The following is a 22,294-nucleotide window of genomic DNA, read 5'->3' on the forward strand; positions in this document are numbered from 1 at the left end:
AGACTTTTAAAAAGATAAAAACCTGATGAGATGAAAATGAAATTAATGATAATGATAATGATAATAGTAATAAATGAAAATTTCAATAATAATAATAATAATAATAATAATAATAATAATAATAATAATAATAATAATGCTTATTATTATTATTATTATTATTATTATTATTATTATTATTATTATTATTATTATTATTATTATTATTATTAAATTTAAAACTCCTACTATGCATGGAACCACGAGCTTAATTTTTCACTTTTCACCCAAATCTAAAACACCAGGGTATGTTAATATTACAACATTGTGTTCCAGTGCTCAGGTTCCAGGTTTTCCCTCAGCCAAGCCCACTCCCAGAGCAAGTTTTGCCCTGGGGATGAGCTGAGCTGAGGCTCTGTGCTCTCACTCACCAGCCAGGAAGCAAATCGTGGAATAGCTGCAGTCAGGATAACGTGCCTGGAGTCTGGATGGATGCTGCCATCTGCAGGGGAGCCACGGCAAGCAAAGCAGTGAAATCAGGGAATTATTTAGGTTGGAAAAGACCTCCAAGATCACCAAATTCAACCTCTAATCTAATATCACCATGGCCACTAAACTTGTACCACCCACATGCTTCAGAATGCCCAGTATGTTGCTTTTAAGATTTGAAATTTCTACAGTAAATATGAAAACCTTATTATTCTAGGGATTTCTGAGTGTTTAAATGAAGCTTTCACAGCAGAGTAACTCCCAGTGCTCTTGTGCTCTGACACACACACAGAGCTGCTACAGAGTTCCAAAGAAATCCTGATTTATTCTGATCCTTCCATGGCTGCTCCAGAGTCCCAAAGAAATCCTGATTTATTCTGAGCTTTCCATGGCTGCTCCAGAGTCCCAAAGAAATCCTGATTTATTCTGAGCTTTCCATGGCTGCTCCAGAGTCCCAAAGAAATCCTGATTTATTCTGAGCTTTCCATGGCTGCTCCAGAGTCCCAAAGAAATCCTGATTTATTCTGAGCTTTCCATGGCTACTCCAGGATTCCAAAGAAATCCTGATTTATTCTGATCCTTCCATGACTTCCTCCTTTGCTCTTATGCTCCAAACCCATCAGGGTAACAGCAAAAACATCCACTGGAATTCCTTTGGCTCTCCCATCACAGCAAAGCCAACAGAAGGACAGAGTGGTGTTGAATTTTAGGATTTTCAACCTCTGACCTAATATCACCATGGCCATTAAATATCAACCCCATACTTGAGAATGCCCAGTATGTTACTGTTAAGATTTGAAATTTCTTTAGTAAATATGAAAATCTTATTAAGGATTTCTGAGTGTTTAAATGAAGCTTTCACAGCAGAGTAACTCCCAGTGCTCTTGTGCTCTGACACACACAGAGCTCCTACAGAATTCCAAAGAAATCCTGATTTATTCTGATCTTTCCATGGCTGCTCCAGAGTCCCAAAGAAATCCTGATTTATTCTGATCTTTCCACAGCTTCTTCCTTTGCTCTCAGTGCTCCAAACCCATCAGGGTAACAGCAAAAACATCCACTGGAATTCCTTTGGCTCTCCCATCACAGCAAAGCCAACAGAAGGACAAGAATGGTGTTGAATTTTAGAATTTTCAACCTCTGACCTAATATCACCATGGCCACTAAACTTATACCACACACACACTTTAGAATATAATGTATGTTACTGTTAAGACTTGAAATTTCTACAGTAAATATGAAAATCTTATTATTTTAAGGATTTCTGAGTGTTTAAATGAAGCTTTCACAGCAGAGTAACTCCCAGTGCTCTTGTGCTCTGACAAACACAGAGTCCCAAAGAAATCCTGATTAATTCTGATCTTTCCACAGCTTCTTCCTTTGCTCTCAGTGCTCCAAACCCATCAGGGTAACAGCAGAAACATCCACTGGAATTCCTTTGGCTTTCCCATCACAGAAGGACAAGAGTGGTGTTGAACTTTAGATTTTAAACCACTCACCTTTTTCTTTGACCTGTATTTGTGATGTCAGGAAGGACTCTGAAAACACAACAGATCCCAAGCATCCTCTTCCTGTCAGCAGGTCAGGAATGTCAAACACCATCATGGATGCCTGCAGACATCCAGCAGTTGGAGGGAAGAGAAATTTGAAATATTTCAATTGAAAAAGCAAAATATGTATTTTTCAAACATCCTAAACCAGTATTTCTATATTGTGGTTAAAGCCTGAGATCGTAAATCCGTGTTAATGTTTTATTCTGAATTCTGATTTCTTGTTTAACCTGGTCCAGCATCTGAAATCTCTCTCATCTTTCCCCTTACATTTGTATTCACATAAAAATCTCAGTATGCCCCAGAAAAACAGGCACTTGAGCTCTATTTTCTAATGAAATAAATAAAAATTATGATTTCTTACCGTTTTGATCAAACTCAGGCTGTCCTCGTTATCTAATGGAGTAATTCTAGAACAACAATAATAATGAAATATTTAAAAGTTAGATCATCTTTCTGGGACTCCACAGCAACCAAAAAAGCTGTTTTATTTTCAAATAAACACTTCTTTGTGCAGGTCATTTCAGTCAATTAGTGTGGGGATTTAATAAGCACAAGTTTGTGATATCAACTAAGTTAAAAGCAATTTCCAAAGGAAACTCTTCATGAGCTCATGGTGCTTCTACTCATTAACAGTTAATAAAAATTACTCTGCTCAACTGCTTTTTATTCCTTTTAATGTTTTTAAGATTCCACAGAATTACAGATCTGAAATCACTGAACTACCTCATACACAAAAGCATTTAGCACATCTTGTGTAAAATTATCAAACACAGGGGTTTTTGCAGGAGTTCCAAGAGGAGAAAAATTTATTTATTAGTGTATGTAAAGCATTGTAATTAATAGCAAGATAATAATGTAATTTATTACATTATGATATTATGATATTTGTTCTTATGATATTATTATATTATGATAATATAATGATATTATGATATTTGTTCTTATTAATTTATTAGTATTGTTGTTGTTTACCTAATATTATGTTGTTTACATAATTAATTACATAATCTAATAACAATATTAATTAATTATTAATAATTTAATATATACAATATATTAATATATAATTAATTATGTAAACAACATAATATATTATGTTGATTACATAATTAATTACATAATGTAATTAATAACAAGAAGTTGTAAGACAGTGATACAAACCTGCCATGGTTGTTCACAGCCTGGATTTGAAAAGCAATTTTGGAGCTGTAGAATAGAAATTGTACAGGTGAAATGTGTGGTTTATATTTTTAAATGGAAAAAAAAATAAGCAGGAACAGACTTAAAGCAAAAGAAGTGATTAAGAAAAATGGAAAATGGAATAATTATAGTGATTTTTAAAGGATGAATGCATTATGAAGTCTTGAAATCTGGCAGTCAGGCAAGTTCAGTTTAAAATTTATATTTTTCAGTTTATAATAAATATTTTTTCAGTTTTATAATTGATATTTTTTTCCCCCAAAGAAGCCCACTGAGTAACTCTGGAAATACCCACCGTAAAGCAGATTTCAGCTGTGCTAAGCCAAGGGTGTCTAACACAGACAGCAGCACCTGCTCTGCCACCTCCTTTGCCTGGAAAAAGGAAATCAAAATTCAAATATCTTTTCCCATCCCCTTCCAAATCCCAGCAGCTCCAGGAGCACCCTAAGGCCAACAGGAGACACTAAACAGTAACACACTGATGCACCAGGCTAAAATCTGATTTTTCACAGATCTCATTTTCCTTACTATGAGGTCAGGAAAATTCATGAGAAGAAGGAAAACCAACTGGAGATGGGTAAAATTAGACACACTCTGAAATCTCTCTTTTATTTTATTTTCTTTTTTTAACAGAATTCAGAGCCTGCTTGGAGGGCAGAGTAGGAACCTTGTGTTATTCCATTGAGCAAAACACAGAATTTATTTTGGTTTTCATTTTGGTTTGCACGTAAATCTCATACTGCAAGCAATCCCAATCAACAATTACAGAGAGAGAACAATTAAATTTCATTTACCAACTTCATTTACCTTGGATTCAGTGGAAGTTTTAGCATAGCACTCAATGCCAGCAAGCACAGCCTCTACAACAGCAGAATATATTTGCGACAACAGCGTACTGAAGAGAAATACAAACACAACATTTACTGGACAGGCAGAGGTTTCTTCCTCCTCTCTTTAAAGGAGCACTTTTTCCTCTCATTGCACAACTCCTTTAATAATAAGGAAGGGATCTTTTTGTTGGAATAAGTGAAGTGGTTTTATAGTTAAGCTTTCTGTTTAAGAAAATGAAATTAGAGCGAGCAAATTGCTCAAATTACAGGATATTTTAAGGAAATAACTCTTGATATGAATGTGGCTGGTGCTTTTATTAGTCAGGAATAAAAAATCTGGTTTACTGTTGCCTTTTGCTGCAGCTGGGTTTAAGAATCCCATCCTAAATGCAGGGTCTGGAGTGACAGAGGGAATGGGTTCACATGGACAGGGGGCAGGGATGGGTGGACCCTGGGAGGGTGGGGAGCCCTGGGATGGAATTCCCAGAGAAGCTGGGGCTGTTCCTGCACCCCTGGAAGTGTCCAAGGCCACTTGGAAGTGCCCAAGGGCTTGGAGCCACTTGGGATAGTGGAAGGTGTCCCTGCTGTGCCTCCCTCTCCTGGCAGAATTTGGAATATGTTGGAATGAGATGATCTTTAAAGATCTTTTCCAACCCAAACCATTCCACAATTCCATGAAATCTCCATCCCAGCTTAGTCCAATTCCCTTCTTAAAAAGAGACTGAGAAAATTGTAAAGAAATAAATCAAAGTCAGGAGAAGCCAGGAGTGACCTTCAGCTATTGAGACATTTACAGCTCCAGAGAACCACAGGGGAAAAACCAAACCAAGGAACCTCAGCCTCTGTTTTCCTGCTAAATTACAATTAAAAAACGAGCAGATCAATGAAATCACTCCCCAAATTTTGAGTTTTCTCATGATTCCACTGCCAATATTGAGGGAGGGAAGAGGGGGAGGAAAGAGGATACAGCATTTAAGCCAAAGGCAAAGCATTCCTGAAAGATGGAAAAAAAGCATCTGAAGATCCCAAACGTGGAGGAACCTCAAAATGCACCAAAGCTTGTCTTGGATCATCCCCAACAGCAGCAAATTATTTTAAAACTCAGCTTTTTCACTATGTTTCCTGGTTGTATTTTCCTGTGCTTTCATATGCACTTAGCATGTTTGCACTGCATTAAAGCAATGTAATTCCTTTATATTGTAGTTCTTCCTTTATATTGTAGTCCTTTCTTTGTAACCACTCCTATTTTCCCTCAAATTCACATTTATATTTGCAAGAAAACACCCCAGTGAGGTGTCCTTTGTCTTATTCTTCTTCCCATTTTAACACTTTAAAGCTAGCAGTGAAAAAAAAACCCAAAAAACCAGCACAGGATTTCTTTTTTGTTGCTTTTGAAGCATTTTCTTAAATAAAAATAAAACCACAAAATTTATCCCAGTTTATCATTCAATTTTCAAATTTGGTTTATGCACTCCAGGCAATCAGTACAGGGAAATTTGGAATGAACAGTGTTCATAAAATACTTTTGATTTCACTTTTTATAAAACATTGCCAACTGTAAGAAGCAGGACACAATTGTAAACTAAGCTGAAAATCATGAGTTCAGGTTTGTCAAAAAAGTCAATTATACTACTGTTGTTTGAAATTAGATTATTTGAAGCAATACAGGGATGTTTCCAAGAAAAAAGATATTATTTTTTAATTCCTACCTTTATCAACCCCTGCTTTGTTTAGAGCTTCTCTACTCATCTTGATTAAAATGCATTTAGTACAAAGGATTTTTGAAGGAGGACAAAAAATGTTTGAGCAGTATGTAGATGCAAGAAAAAACACCTGTTGAAGTTCAGTTTTCTCTAAAAGAAAGGAAATTCTGCTGCTCAGTGCAGTAATTCCATTTTTATCTCTCACAATTACCAAAAGCCAAAAATATTTCGTGTGACAGTACTGACACATCTTTAATATTTTTAGTATCTTGCTACCAGCTCATGCAGCTTTCCAGAAGCAAAAACAGGCTCCTAAAATGATCCCAACTAATAAGGAGGACAAAAATCTCTAAGGAAAAGTCTGATTTATCAAGAGAGAGAGCAGGACCAAAGCAGATTTTCTATTGTATGGACAGGAATCTACAACATGCACAAAAGTGGACATCAACATGGAAAAACAAAGTGGGATTTTGAGAAAGTTAAAATGTGCAGAAGCTTTGCAGCTTCCCAAATTTGAGGAAAAATTAAGTTTGATCTGACTTGAACACAGTGAATTCCTTCACAGGGTTGAGTGTTCCCTGTTGGCATTTTCACTGAGCATCAGAAATCTTCCACATTGTTCATGAAACTGCTCCAAAAATTACTTTTTCTTCTATGTGTGCAAGATGCTACAGTGTGAGAGACTTTTTTCCTCTTGGTTTACATAAAGTATCTTTAAAAATGATTCAAGATTATTTTTTTTTACTACAATTTGAGCAAAATTTAGTAATATTTCCTTTCTTAACAACTCTCCATGTACCCACTGAAACTCCCCACGAGCATTTTGCCTTTGCAACCCTGCCCCATGCACATTATTCTGAATAAAAATGTCCCTGCAAATGCCAACAGCCACTAAAAGCAGGTTTCACCTACTGCCACGAGGTAGAAGAGGGAAGAGTTAAGGAATAACATCAAAAATTGGCAGCTTACACTTGCTCAGCTTGCTTGGGTATCTCATTGTCATTTCCTGTATTAAAACAAAAAGAATAAAACAAAAATAATAATAAAAAAAGGTTTGGCTTAAGCACTCTGAGAGCATTTCTGCTGCACATCTTACATGGAATTTATCCAGTATTTTATGCTACTAAGGCAAACACAGGTTGTAATTCCAATTTTCCAACCATCCCTTCTTCAGCTGCTCTGAGCCCAGAATATATATATATTTATATTTTATGTATTTATATCTATTTATATAGATATAATTAATATATTTTATATATAGATATATCTATTTATCTATTAAGGAAATTCTGCTGCTCAGTGCAGTAATTCCATTTTTATCTCTCACAATTACCAAAAGTCAACAGTATTTCGTGTGACAGTATATATATATAAATATATATATATAATATATATTTATCCAGTATTTTATGCTATAATATATAATAATATATATAATATATATTACATATATATTATACATATAATATATATGTAATATAAATTTAACATATAATATATAATATATTATAATATTATATTTTATATTATATTATATTTTATATTATATATTTATAAATATATTATAATACATATATAATATATAATATATTTTTTTTTAATAGAATTTTTTTTTCAAGAAAACCCTAAGGACTAACTTCATCCATAGACTTTTCCAGCCATTTAAAATACATAAGAAATATTTTTTTTTAATTTTACATGGCTTGTTTTTATTTGGGAATACAGCTACTGTACCTCATTACACTGAGGATAAAAGACAGAAGTGAAAGAATTTCCTCCATCCTAAAAATTCTCAGTTACTTGACAACTCCCAACTTGAATTACTGTATTTTGGAGACTGTTTTTTTATAAATCCGTATGGAACATGGACTTAAATTTTGTTTAATACTTTTAAAAGGGTCTGCACACTGAGATCTGCCAGATTTTATGTTCAAAACTCAGATCTGACAGATTTTACCCACAAAATCTGCTATGACTTCATGCACTGGCTACAGAATCTACCACTTAGAAAGGAAGCAAAACCTTTAAGTGCTACAAATTTTCATGGAACCAGAGGTAATAATGCCTTGGTGCATTTCATGCACTTACCCAGGAAAGGAATGTGAGTGGCTCCAAAAAAATAGGTCCTTGAGCAAGCCAGGGGTCCCTTTGGAGATACACACTGCACTACCTAGCAGTCAGTATTAATGAGATACAAAAGACATCAGTAAAAGAAATTGATGCAATAATGAACAATTAACTACGTTCCCCTTAAGTCTTCTAAGCACTGACAGACTACAGAAGGTTACAACACAGAACTGGATTGTGAAAAAGCAACTTACGTTTTCAAAGGTCTATTTCACTTTTGACTTGACCTGAATGGTTGAAAGACTTGGGAAAGGAGATGAGCTCTGACTTGTGTTTTCAATTTCCTATGTCAACTGCTCTTTTCATGAAGAGGAAAGTGGGTCAGGTTCCCATAACTAGGCTGGCACTTGGTCTTATTTACTATTTTCATGACACCCTATTAAAACAGTATCACCTGTACCTGTAAATAAACCACCTTTTTAAGAACAGCATCAGAATCTGAGGACAACAGATGGAGCAAGTACATCACAATAACACAGTACTTGCATTTGCAAAGGTATCTTATTGTTAACAAGGGAAGGAAAGACAGAATTGAAAGTGTTTTGACAGAAATAATGTTAAAAGCAGCAAATGGAGGATGAGATTTCACCAAAATGCAAAATCACTCTTTTCTCAGGCTCTGCACACATGATCTGTGCCCAGAGGCCCCACGTCCATCCATCCCTGAGGCAGCTGCACATGAAATGCTGACAAACTCATCAACTCATGGGCTCACTCATGCTCTCACATCCACCTGCTCAGGGCTCCCAGCACTCCCAGAGCCCCTGGAGGCAGCAGGGAGCTCTCTCCACACTCTACCTCTCTCCTCCTTCGCTGCCAAGTTGCCTTCTGGAGCCACCCAGCCAGAGGATCCCAAATCCCTGGGGTGATGGACCTCAGCACATGTTTAACCACCCAGCTTTTACTGGGAAATGGAAACAAGTTAATTATCTTGAACATCCCAGATTTGACTTGGAAATAGAAACAAGTTAATCATGTTCAACAACTCAACTTTTACTGGGAAATGGAAACAAATTAATCATGTTCAACAACTCAACTTTTACTGGGAAATGGAAACAAGTTAATCATGTTCAACAACCCAGCTTTTACTGGGAAGTGGAAACAAGTTAATCATGTTCAACAACCCAGCTTTTCCTGGGAAGTGGAAACAAGTTAATCATGTTTAACAACCCAACTTTTACTTGGAAATGGAAACGAGTTAATCATGTTTAACATCCCAGCTTTTACTGGGAAGTGGAAATAAGTTAATCATGTTTAACATCCCAGCTTTTACTTGGAAATGTAAAAGTAAAAGCAGAAGTTTAACAAAACAAGTAAAAGGATGTTTAACAACCCAGCTTTTACTGGGAAGTGGAAATAAGTTAATAAAGTTTAACAACCCAGCTTTTACTTGGACATGGAAACAAGTTAATCATGTTTAACATCCCAGCTTTTACTTGGAAATGTAAAGTAAAAGCACAAGTTTAACAAAACAAGTAAAAGGATGTTCAACAACCCAGCTTTTCCTGGGAAGTGGAAATAAGTTAATAAAGTTTAACAACCCAGCTTTTACTTGGAAATGGAAACAAGTTAATCATGTTTAACATCCCAGCTTTTACTTGGGAATGTAAAAGTAAAAGCAAAAGTTTAACAAAACAAGTAAAAGCATTAACAACCCAGCTTTTACTTGGAAGTGGAAATAAGTTAAGCTTTGCAACTTCAGCAGAGCAGTCCTGGAATTTTATCAAAGGTTTTTTACAGTCTTGTCAATAGTTGTTGAAGCACGCAGTGGAATTTGGATATGTGGTGGTATATCCTAGGTTTATTCAGAAAGAAATTATCCAAAAAAAGTGGCCTTTTGTTTCTTTTTTAAGAAATGGCCAAATAAATGTGATTAAAATAGAATCTGTGGGTCACAGTTAAGTGTATCACAGAAGATTTTCACTTTGTGGCCAGGACACAAACAGCATTTCCCTCTCCCCCACCCACTTACAGCAAAACTTGTCTTTTTCCAGAGAATAAATTATTTGAACTCATTCAGCAGTCCCTGATTAAGAATCCAGTCTGGTTCCACTTGGAAAGAGCAAGAAAAATCACATTTTTTTCCTTAACCTGATGGATTGCTGAGGTGCTTTACGTTAAGAAGAATTAGGCATTTACCTCATGAAAGACAAGCACAAAATATATATAAAGAAAAAGAGAATAGAGTTTAAAATCTCAGATAACTTCTCCAAAGCCTTACCATATGCTTGGCAGTGCTTCCCCCAGGGCCAGTGTTTCGGACCAGATGCCCTTCAGATGGAAAATTAAAGTTCCCAGTGTTCAAGTTTTCCTTTGTGGAGTGGCTGCCAAACAGGACAAAGGGCTGCCTGCTTGGGCTGAGGAGGAGACAAGGAATCAACACCAAAATACTTGCAGGAATTTTACCAACAAATGAAATCAAAGCTTTCAACTGCTGAATTTCTCATTATTATAATAAAAACATTACTAAAGCTTCACAGGGAAAGGAGCAAGTTCAAAAGAAAAAAATCTTCTTGCATTTATAAACTGATAATTTCTTTCAAATACAATGAACTTATCTCAAGGTTGTTCCCAAATGCTCTTAAAATATTCTTTTATCTTAAACTGCCTTGAAAAGCTGCTTAGTTTAAAATTTACTTTCTTGAAAAGCCCTGAAATGACTGTGTTGGAAACAAACAAAACTATTTTGGGTTTAGCTCTGGCTTTGGGCCCAAGACTCAGCTGGGGAGGTCAAAGATTTTCTTTTCTTTAATGCAATGCAAACACCAGAGGATGCTGCCAGCAATAAAGGGCATTAAACTGCACTGGTTTTACTCCAAATAGAGCAGAATGTGCAGAGAGATTGGATTTGCTGAACAAACCTGGATTAGCTCACAACAGCACAACGTGGATTTTGCAACAGAACCTTCAGCTAAACAACAACTTTTGGTTTAAAACTCTCTCAGAGAATTTCAGGATGGTTTGGGTTGGAAGGAACCTTAAATAATCTCATTCCAGGGACACCTTCCACAATCCCAGGTTGTTCCAAGCCTCAAGCAACCTTTTCCAGGGATGGAACAAGGAAGGAACTGATCATAATGCACAAAATTTCATGGTATAGGTAAAAATTCCAGCATTAAACCCTGGGAAAATTCAGCTTATCCTTCCAGGACACAAAGGAACTTTGCAGGGTTTTTTTCAGAATGAGATTTGATCTACTGAGGTGATATCAAAAAGAATTTTAAACATTATGGCATCAGGGATATGGAAATAAAGTATTGAGGTAGTAGTGATAGCAGAGAGAGTAATGAGCAGTAATAATAATAATAATAATAATAATAATAATAATAATAATAATAATAATAATAATAATAATAATAAGTAATAATTACCTGTTATCTGTTATATGGCTTGAGATCATGCCATGGCTGAAATAACTTCTGAAGGGCTGGGAAGAATTGAAAACAAAAAAATTATTAAGAAGTACACGGAAAGAAGTGTGAAATAGCCTCTCATTAATTAAACCTGAATTATCTTTCTCAGAGAAAACTCCTGAACCCTCAGAAAATGCTTCCAACCTCCACAAATAAACACAAACACCACTAAATCTCTCATTTCATTAAATCATTAAATGATTTAGGTTGGGAGGGACCTTAAAGCCTTTAATTTAGTTCCAACCCCCTGCCAGGGGCAGGGACACCTTCCCTCATCCCACAGGAAGCAACAAAATGCTTCAAAAAAGCATCAAAATGTTCAAAAAAGCATCAAAAGGCTTCAAAATGCATCCCCAAAAAGCAACAGCCACCCCCAGAAATGCTCTGTTGTTTTCTCCCATGCTCTGTGTCACCCCCCCAGTTATGTTTGAGGTTTGAAATGTGCAAATTCAACTTGTTCAGCCCTGCACATACCAGATTCCATCCAAATGCAAGTTAATCTACCTACAAATATCTCCTGTGCAGGTAGAAATGGAATTATCAGTGAGCAAACACTTGACTGAATTTTCCCTGCAGTCCTAAGCCATCATACCATGGATTTTTAAGGTGGGCGGTGACTTTAAAAATTCAAATTATGTGGTTTTAACCCTCAAACATGAAAAGTGAGATGGAATAGGGGAAAAAAAAAAAAACCAAATTAATGCTGAGTAATTTTTCCTTCTGCACAGATAGTGGAGGATTGCTGAAGCAGGCCTACCTCCCCAGCCTGAGATTCTGAGAGCTCCAGAATGAAGGGGATTTCAGTGTCAAAATTAGCAAAAAAGTTGGTCCACTGGTGTTCAAAAATCATTAAATCCTAGAAGGAAAATATTTGACATTACTTCAAGAGAAATGAAGGCAATACAGACTGGAATACAGACTGCCCAATGAAACAATAAGCTCAGGAAAATAAATATATTTTAGAAGATAAGGACATTCTGCTGGATTTCAGGGTATCTTTTTGTGGGTATGTGGTTTATGTTTATTGTTTTCAGAAAATTTAAGTCAATTTAACAATAACTTTCAGGCTGAAAACATCAAAGTATAATAAATATGTCTGCTCAGAGTATAGGACAAGTCCCAAACATGAATCTCACTTCCACACAGAGAGGGGAAGTGAAATTTCAGAGAATGATTACTTAAACTGAGAGTCTTGTAAAAACTCTATGATATTTTAATTTTCATTACAGCAGTCGATTGAGCAACCAAATTGGTGTGAACTACCAACATTTTATTAATAAAGGATAATTACTGCTGAATTTTGTACATATTAAATTGCCATCGAGCTAGGAACAGATTAAAAATTAATATATACCAAGAATTATACAATTATATAGACTATTAAAGTATAAATAGTAATTTAATAAATTACAAATATAAATAATTAAATTATAATATAAACAGATAATTCAAAATGCATCCACAATAATTATAATGAATTATATATATAATATATAATATATTATATATATTATATATTATATATTATATATCTATAATATTATATATCTATAATATTATATATATTATATATAATATTATAGATATAATATATATTATATATATTATATAATATAGTATAGACATTATATATATTATATAATAATTATAATGAATTATAATATAAATAAATGTAACTAAACGATAAATGGCATCTAAATTATAAATATTAATATTGATACAATGCTTTCTCCTCTAGCACTGAGATCAGAGCCTGGCATTAATGTGGAAATCCCTTCCCTCTGTTTGTATTTCCCAAAGCATCAGGGCAGCCACTGAGTGTCACTGTTCCCCACTTAAAGGAGCTACAAAACATTTGAAAAATGCATTTTTTTTTCTCCTGGAAGAACGGTTTTGTGTTAAAGGGGATTTTTTTTAACCCTCCTTGCTGCAAAAGGAGGATTGACACACAAAACCACAGCAACTTCAGGTATTTTGTACATGGTTTAATGACATGAAGGAAAATTTGTAGGAGATTTTCAGACAAAGCAATAAATTCAAGGAAAGCAAGACAAATTATTTTAGTGTTTTGCAGAGTTTGTGGTAGATTTAAGGAATAAATCATGCAACAGAAGAGCCTGTAAATTAAGCCCATAAACTTAATTAAAACCAAACAAAATCAAACTTTTACTCTGTGGTTACACCAAGCAGGAGCTGAGGCAGAAGATTTCACCTGCATTACCTCAAAAAGCAAATCCTCCAGGGACACAGGATCCATTTTGCTGTAGGTCTTCCATAAATCAGCACTGACATCCATTAACTGAAAGAGATTTTAAACACATTTCTGTGAAAAACACCACAAAGAAAGGCACAGATTGGGATTTAAGATGAGGAAGAACTGGGGAACACTGCCCTGTCTCCCAGTGCTCCTTAACTCCAATTTCACAAATATTTCCACTCTGATTTCACAAATATTTCCACTCTGTTACAAAAGAGCTGACCAGTGAGGGTCTGGACTCTGTGCAAAGCTTTCTCTGCATCCTCCAAACAAATCATTTCACAAGATTTTTCAATTTAATAGCAAAGAACTGCATGAGCTGGTGCAGGCAAAAGGGCAAGATGAGTTTTCTGAGTTAAGACAGAAAATCAAGAGCCAATTCCAGGGTTACTCATCCTGAGCATCAACCAATATTTGCTCCAAGCTGATGTAAATTTAGGCTAAAACAGTATTTTAACTTTGCAATACTAAATTTAGGCTAAGACAGTATTTTAACTTTGCAATACTTTCTTCCAAGTAGCAGGATGATGCTTATGGAGAAAAAATATTTTAAAATATATTCTTAAAGGAACAGTGGTATCTGAATAATTCTGCATTTACTCCCCATCATCCACTCAGTTGAAAATGCAACACTGGCTGGAATTTTCTTTACCCACTGCTTTACAGGTACTCCAGGTACTCATGTAATAATGATTTCCTAGACCTCACTTCCATTCCATTCCTATAAATACAGGAAATTTTCTAAATTACAGATTATGCATATGAGAGATGCATATGGAGAGCAATATTTAAAAATATATTCTTGAGGGACACTGGTATCTGAATAATTCTGCATTTACAGGGTTCCCCATCACTCACTCAGTTAAAAATGCAACATTGGCTGGAATTTTCTTAACCCACTGCTTTACAGGTATTCATGTAATAATGATTTCCCAGACCTCACTTCCATTCCATTCCTATAAATACAGGAAATTTTCTAAATGACAGCATCATGAGCAACTCTGATTTCTCCAATAGAAGATGAACTGCCTTTAAAAGGCTGGGGAAAATCCTGAATTATCATCCTTCAATTATATTCCAATCTAAGAGAACACACACAGCAGAGGGAAAATCTCAGAGGGAAAGTCTGAGCTAAAAATGCACCAAAAACCTCCCCTTTTAATAAATTTCTAGATGATTTACAGTGATCCCAAATGCACTTCCAGCCTGGTTTCCTCCCCCCTCAGGGCCAGAGAACCACACAAATATGTACAAAGTTAAGAATGTCACTTCCCATTTGAAATCCCCTCGTGATTTCAAGGAGGAAGCAAACAAGAACTGCAGCTGGAGCTGCCTGGAGTGCCAGAGCCCAACATGATTGCTCTCAAAAAAAGGAATCCAAGAATTTTCCCTGCTCCTTTTGAAGCACTCAGGAGTGCTTGGGGACAGAATCAGCTCCCTGGATCACACAGGGCAGCTTCTGCCTGTGCCACCCTGTCTGAACATTATTTTTCAGAGCCTCTACTGATTTCTGAAATGAACTGGGGTAATTAAAGGGCAGGTAAAGATCCAAACAGCTCCTGAATTGGCAGTGAAATTTTCATTAACTCGTTTTATGCATCAAGAAGGGTGCCCTCCCCAAAGATCTCATCTGTTTAATGCTTTGGGCAGGTTTTACACCATGAGGTGTTTACAGCACCAGTGATGCAATGACAAAAAAACCCTGAAGAAAGCTTAAAATTTTCCACCCAGTGGAAAGAGAACAGTGCTCAGAAAGGCACAGGAACTCCCAGAGAATATTTCTAAGCAAGCATGTACAATTATAGATATGATGAGACTTTAAAAATGGAACTATTCATTCTCTGGAGGTTTTCCAGCTATCAGGAGTCAGACAAAAGCCCATTGTGGCTGTAAAAAATGGAGGAGTGATAAGAAAAATAGAACATCTGCATTGCTGTGGCAGAGATTCAAAAAAAAGGAAAGCAAAGAAGCTTTAAACAAGCACAGAAATGCAAAGCTGTCATCTGAAAATGCTGTTCAGAGCATAATTAATAAATGGGCAAATCAATGACATAAGTTGCAATTAAATCCTGATTGTTGCCCTGTTGAGCAGGGTATGATGACCCAGGAATATAAAATGTCAGGGAGAGAAGGGGATGCATCTCTTCAGTCAAAACCAGTGACCCAAAAAAAAATAGTATTTTCTTAATTTCTGAGCTCATCTCAAGGTGTTTGTCACTAACCAACTTCTCTTGCTCTGCTCTTGAAGTTCTAGAACTCATCTAAAAAATTAGGGGTAAAAAAATTGGTTATTGGTAGAGGTGGCTCTGGAAGGAACAAAAAGGAAAAAGGAAAAAGGGAAAAAAGGGAAAAAAGGAAAAAAGGAAAGGGGGAAGGGGGAAGGGGGAAGGGGGAAGGGGGAAGGGGAAAGGGGAAAGGGGAAAGGGGAAAGGGGAAGGGGAAGGGGAAGGGGAAGGGGAAAAGGAAAAATATAGATAAAGGAAAAATATAGATAAAGGAAAAATATAGATAAAGGAAAAAGATAAAGGAAAAGAAAAAGAAAAAAGGAAAAGGGAAAAGGAAAGGAAAAAGAAAAGGAAAAAGGAAATGAAAAGGAAAGGGAAAAGGAAAGGGAAAATGAGTTCTAAATCACAGCAGAGGCCTGGGGAGAATTGCAAATCATGTCCAGGCAAAGTGCTGTGTAACCCAGACAGAACCTCAGGCACACCACAGGCTCCCCATCCCGCCACAGCTTTACAAGATCACAAAAGCCTCCATCCAATTTAGCAGCTCTCCTGAGCAGTGAGTCAGGACTAGGTCATCTCCAGAAGTGCTCTGCAAACAAAACAATCCCTTGAGTAAGCTGTGCCTCAGGAAGGAGACGACCAAGGGAGGCACTCACTTCGTATTTCATGGTGAAGAAGCCGTCGCCCCCGATCCCCTCGAGCGCGAAGGCCTGTACGATCGGCCACTTCTCCACGATGAACATGTCAAATATCTGCAGGTGGCCTGCAAAGCAAGCACAGTAACAAATTCCATCACAAATCCTGGCATTTCAGCTCTCCCTGAGTTCTTGGGATTCACAGATTCGGTTGTAGAAAAATCTCATTTTCGTACAGCTGAAAATCTTGAAGCGAAAAATGGTTTTTGTGCAGACAGCAATTTTAGAAGCTCCCCTACACCCTGAATTTTGTGCCTTTTTCTCAGGATATTCCACATTTCCTTGCAAACTCTATTACATGCTGATTAACAATTAAAATTCAAGATAATAAAGAGGGAGCTCTGCTTACTCCAGTTCATCAAATACTTGGTCTTAAGTAAATACTGAAATGCAACATCAGAGAATCCCAGAATGGTTTTGGTGGGAAAGGACCTTAAAGTTCATCCCATTTTCCCCCTTCCATGGTCCCAGGGTGCTCCAAGCCCTGTCCAACCCGGCCTTGGCTGGATGGGGCTTGGATCCTGATCCCTGGATCCAATTCCAGGGATCCAGGGGCAGCCACAGCTTCTCTGGGCACCCTGTGCCAGGCCCTCACCACCCTCACAGGGAGGAATTTCTCCCATCATCCCCATTTAATCAGAATTTTAAGTTGAGGGAAAATTAAAACTTCCTCCTGGCACTTCCATTAATGACTTTTCAGGCAGTCAGAGCATATCAGCCTTCCCTAAGGGAAGCAATAAAGAATTAGGAATAAAAAAAGAATGCAAGATTACACTGCTGAGGCTCAAGGCTGGCTCCAGATCCCAACAGGAAGCCATGCAGGGCAGTTTTTTTTCAGTTCTAAAAAAGGAAACTTGCATAAAGAAATGTTTATTCTCCCCTTCCATAAAGAAGGATTTATCTGGAGCTCCCATGGGAACAGAGAAGTTCTGCAGCAGCTCAAGACACTGCTCTGAATGCAAATCATTTCTCTGCCTCACACTGGGGGAATTCGCTCCCCAAATGAACTCTGAGGGCATCCAGCTCTCAGAAAGAAATTCAGCTCTTAAGGGAAGAGATGCTAAAAGGAAACTAATGACTTACTAATCCTTATTTCTCTCCTAAGGAAAGGAAATCTTCATTCCCTGATGCTGCAGGGTGCAAAAACACTTCCACTCTCTGTGTTCGAACTCTAGATGCTGAGAATTTTAAACTTTCTGTTTTGAAAAGCACAGACCCACAAGAGAATATTATATTTAACCTAAGGCTGTAGAGAAGGCTTCCAAAATTGATTAACAGCACTGTGATTATAAGGGTGTCATTTGAATAAGAGTGTGTGCTATCACAAAGTAGAAAACTTAGAGTTTAAAGTTTAAAATATAATAATATATATGAAGTGTGTAATTTGTAATTTGTGATTTTGTAATTACTAGTGTGTAATTACAAGTGTGTAATCTGAATAAGAGTGTGCAATATCACAAAGTAGAAAACTTAAAAGTTTTAAGATATAATAATATATATAAAGCTAAGATAGAAGTTTTAAAGTAGTAGCTAGTTGTTCTTTCTCACCTTCTTCTTCATGAGTTTAAGTAATATTTTCAAATTAGACAACAAGTCCACATTGCAGGACACAAAACATTAGTTATTGAGTTAAAAATAAAAATAATTTAAATATCATTTCTTAATTAGATAGTTTAACCTTAAAAGACCTTGTAAAGAAAGACAGCCATTTTATACCTTGTTAGTAAAATATTACAGAACTCACTACTTATCAAAATGTAACATAATTTCTTTAAAAAATTTAAGTTTGAATGTGAAATACCATCTCAAGTACCTTCAATCCCAAGCTTAACAAAAAACAAACTCCAAAAAAACAAAAAAAATAGATTAAAAAACCCAAAAAACCAACAAATCTGAGCATCACCCACCCTACCTTGGCAGCTGTAGGGGATCCCAATGCGGCTGCAATCCCTGACCATGTCCACAAAGCTGGAAATCTTGAATTCCTCTGCAGCTTCTTCATCTTCATACTGAAAGAAGCCATTTCAAGCATTAAAATATCACCTACAGCCTCCTGAAGCTCAAGCACCCATTTCTGGGAGGTGCTTTGGGATTTTGGAAATCCCATCATGGCAGGGATGGACTCAAGCCAATGGAAATGGGAAAAAAAATCAAACTTCAAAGCAAGGTTTTTAATCATGACATATGAAGGCATAATTATAGACTTTATTTTCAGCTTTCAGTGAAGTCTTTCAACATCTAGATTTGAAAGATAAAAGTCATTGTGAGGATACCAACGGATGTGCCACGAAAAACGTGCCACTGAGGGGAAAAAAATTAAAGTAAGATACTGTATTACCAGCTAAACAGCACTGAGCAAGGAAAATCAATGACAGAATAAGCCCCAGGTCACAGATTAGGCAAGGAGAACCAGTTTTGGTCTGAGGGAGAGGTGAATTGCAAGAAAAGAAAGAGGCAAGAAGAGGAAAAACCCTCCTGCAACACTGTCTGAAGACTTGAGCAGACTGAAGAGCAAATATCCTAACCCAGAAAAGCATAAAAACCAGACTGGAGAGACAAATCCCACTAAAGTCATTTTTCTAACAGAACACAAAGCTGCAAACACACTGACTTGGAGCTGAAAAGCAGCTTAGCAGCAAGTCTGGAACCAACAGCTTTAGCCCTGCTGCCTTCTTCAAGAGCCACTTGTTTTCTGGAGCAAGATCAGAAGGCAGAGGTGTTTTGCCTATGTTATTTTATTTTATTTTATTTTTATGGGCAATGCTCTGAGCTTCTTATCAAGGCAAATGACATGATTATGAACTTCTTGTGAGCTTCAGGGTACACCCAACACATTTCTTTTAAGGACAAGTTCTTTTAAGCCAAGCCTGAATTTAGGCCGCAGCCCCAGCTCCTTTGTGGTGTGTTCCTCCTTCAATCCCATGAAGTCAGATCAAAGCTGCAGCTCAAAGCCAAGCCCCAAACAACTGCCAGTTTCTCAAGACTTAAAAATGTCATTGGAACAAGAAGTTGGGTTTTGGCAAGATGCTAAAGGCTTGCTCACAATCTGCTGTGGCAGTCAGTTCAACTGTGGTACCCCAAAATTTACTACAGCAAATTTCTGTATTTTATCCTATTTGGCCACTTTGAACATGGGCATTTTTTTAGTAATAGGGGATATTTTTTACCCAATAACTAGGCTATTCTCCTAAATTCCTGTGGTCTAGTTAAAGCAAGAAGGAAGGAGAAAAGGAAGGAGAAGCTTTGTGTTTTGCCAGAGCCAGGTACAGCACTGCTTTATTTATTTCTAAATTTCTTGTGCTTTTTTGGTTTCATTTTTATGAAGTTATTTCTATCACTAAAGTAAGTGCTTAAAAGTCACTGCAGGCAATTCTCCTGTAAACAGGATGCACTTAAAGCCTGACACAGCAAGGTTTTGTTTGTCTTTCAGCACTAATCTAAGAAACTGGCAATTTTTATACATTGGGAATGTGACTGGAAGTGCTCAGCTCACTCACACCAAACAGCAATGAAGTAGAACTGTATTTTCACCTTCCAAAACCAAACCTTTCCCCTCATTTCCACAAAGAACAAGGCACATGGGTTCACCTTGCCAGTTACATCATTTTTCTCAAGGCAACACTGTGTGATTAAGGTTCTTTACCACCAATAAATCATATCAAAGCCCATAAGCAGATGAAGCTTAAAATTCAATAGCTGAGATTGCAGCTGCACTGGCAACTGTGTGGTAAGAACTTCTCTGCTCCTGATTCCAAAGTGCAAATGTTCTCCCAGCATCAGATTTGCCTTTTCAGCAAGGATTTTGGCAACAAAGAAGCCTTGTGAAGCCAGGCTTCAGGTTTTGCTGGGGCATGTTTTAACCTGGAGCTCAGCTGTTCTAGCCTAACAAGAATTATCCCTTTCTGCTGCACTCCTGGAATTGTATCCACACCAAATGTTGGGATCCATGGACAAGGGATTTCTAAACTTTGGAGCAAGATCAGTGGAGGGCCACCACAATCAGTGGGATGCAGCACTTGTCCCAGGAGGAGAGATCCAGGCTTGCTCAATATCTGCACCCCAAACCCACCAAAATATTACTGAGATGGTGAAGTCAGCCTCTCCACAGTGGTGATGAGAAAAGTTTTGATTTAAAACAATCAGGTTTGGGTTTGACAAAAGGAAACACTTTTTCACTGGGAGGACAGTGGGAAAATGCAGCAGGCAGCCAGCAGAGGTTCTGCAGTCATCCTTGGATGCTTTCAACACCCAGCTGCAAAAAAGCCTTGAGAAATCTGATCTGATCTCACCACTGAAGCAGGAGCTTGGGCAAGATGATCTCCAGAGGTCCCTTATAATCTGAATTATTTCCTAATTCTGTGATCTAAGCTATCAACCAGACACATAAAAACACAATCAGTCTATTGTAAGCCCCATCACTTCCAAGCTGGAAACTCAAGAGAACAGAAAGTTTCTCTCCCTGACTTTGCCACTCCTTTTTCCACCAGCTTCACTCCCCACCACAGGCTCCAAACCCACTCCCTGCAGAATTCAGAACAATTCTGACTTAGAAAAGGAACTACACAGAACTCAACGGAGGAAGAAGCATTTCCAGTCTCCACTGGAATGAAAAGGTCCTTATTCTACACCCAGACAAAGAGTATTTTCATTTTTCACTCCTCTAAAAATACTTCACAACAATAAATGGGCTTTTTCTAGAATACTTTGACTTTTAAGTTCAAGATGAAACTCGCATCAGTCATGGGATGTAGGGGAAGTGAGGTCAACAGTTCTCAACAAGACAGATTTAATAGTTAAAATGAAAATACATAATGAAGTTTCTTTCTTTTAAAGGACTTACTAAGCCCATCTTTCCTAATATTCTAAAAGTATTGGCAGCCAATGCAAACATTGCTTTTGCTTTGATGTGGGAAATCTCAGCGTTGACTGCGATACCTGATTCACATTTTGCATTTTTCACAACCCACATTTTTTTTTCTCATTAAAAGATCACTGACTCAGGTCAAAACAACAGCAATTAGTGGGAGAGAGGAGCAATTTGTCCTCACACTCCAACAAATGAAAGTATTGACAACATATTCTTGTTGCACACTTTAGCAAATGATTAATACCCAGATGTACACACATACCATTCCCCTGCTGAGGAGGAAAGAGAAAAAAGAGTTCTGGAAAGAATGTTTTTTAAAGTTTCACTTTAAAGATCAATTCATTAACAAGTTCATTAGCAAATCTTGTGTGCATTCACTTTTCACTCACCTCATTTTCAGTCAGACAGTGGAAATGCAAGTTCCTCCAGTGTGCCACATAGGGTAAAAGATGATTGTAATTCACAGGGTTGCAGTACAGATGAACACTGTCAGGTTTTATTAATATGATTATATCTGCAACAAGCACAACAAATATTCCAGCATCAGGACTCCACACACAAGAGAAACTGGAGAGAAAACATTTTTTCTATTATGCACCTCATTAAAAAAGAAAATTGTTCAGCTATCTGAATGCAACTCCTGATTTCTTTCAAACAAGCAGAAGGAGCAGTTGGCAGCCACAGAGAGTTCCAAGCACAAGAGCACTTGTAACTGTTCCAGAAATCTGGGGGGGAATTCCCAAGGCTTGCACAGAACTTGCATCAGCCTGTCCTTTGTGCAGTCCAGAGGCTCAGGATGAGCCTTCCCAGAGCACTTCCAGAACTCTAAACTCCAGCTGCTCCTGCCTGACGTTACATCAGAGCTGCTTCAAGTAAAAACTATCAACACCACGGCCAACAACCAAAAGTTTCATGCAAATAAGGGAAGAAGAACAAGCTGTGATCCCAGGGACTGG

The 22,294-nt window shown here is 37.1% G+C and overlaps 1 protein-coding gene across 1 annotated transcript in view; it reads right to left on the bottom strand.

Moving 5' to 3' along the window:
- The window catches only part of DNAAF9 (dynein axonemal assembly factor 9), a 77,727-nt gene that overhangs the window by 35,654 nt on the left and 19,779 nt on the right, over nt 1-22,294 (bottom strand). The window contains exons 4-18 of the mRNA XM_054633858.2: nt 21,728-21,852; nt 18,384-18,480; nt 16,433-16,539; nt 13,516-13,593; nt 12,052-12,150; nt 11,253-11,308; nt 10,103-10,238; nt 7,843-7,924; nt 6,724-6,760; nt 4,029-4,116; nt 3,517-3,593; nt 3,183-3,227; nt 2,383-2,428; nt 1,968-2,079; nt 411-481 (exon numbers count right to left, since the gene is read on the bottom strand). Coding sequence (XP_054489833.2) covers nt 411-481; nt 1,968-2,079; nt 2,383-2,428; nt 3,183-3,227; nt 3,517-3,593; nt 4,029-4,116; nt 6,724-6,760; nt 7,843-7,924; nt 10,103-10,238; nt 11,253-11,308; nt 12,052-12,150; nt 13,516-13,593; nt 16,433-16,539; nt 18,384-18,480; nt 21,728-21,852 — 1,256 coding nt within the window. The remainder of the gene's footprint in view (nt 1-410; nt 482-1,967; nt 2,080-2,382; nt 2,429-3,182; nt 3,228-3,516; nt 3,594-4,028; nt 4,117-6,723; nt 6,761-7,842; nt 7,925-10,102; nt 10,239-11,252; nt 11,309-12,051; nt 12,151-13,515; nt 13,594-16,432; nt 16,540-18,383; nt 18,481-21,727; nt 21,853-22,294) is intronic.

The sequence above is a fragment of the Agelaius phoeniceus genome, chromosome 4 (assembly GCF_051311805.1).
Source record: "Agelaius phoeniceus isolate bAgePho1 chromosome 4, bAgePho1.hap1, whole genome shotgun sequence".
NCBI classification, from domain to species: Eukaryota; Metazoa; Chordata; class Aves; order Passeriformes; family Icteridae; genus Agelaius; species Agelaius phoeniceus.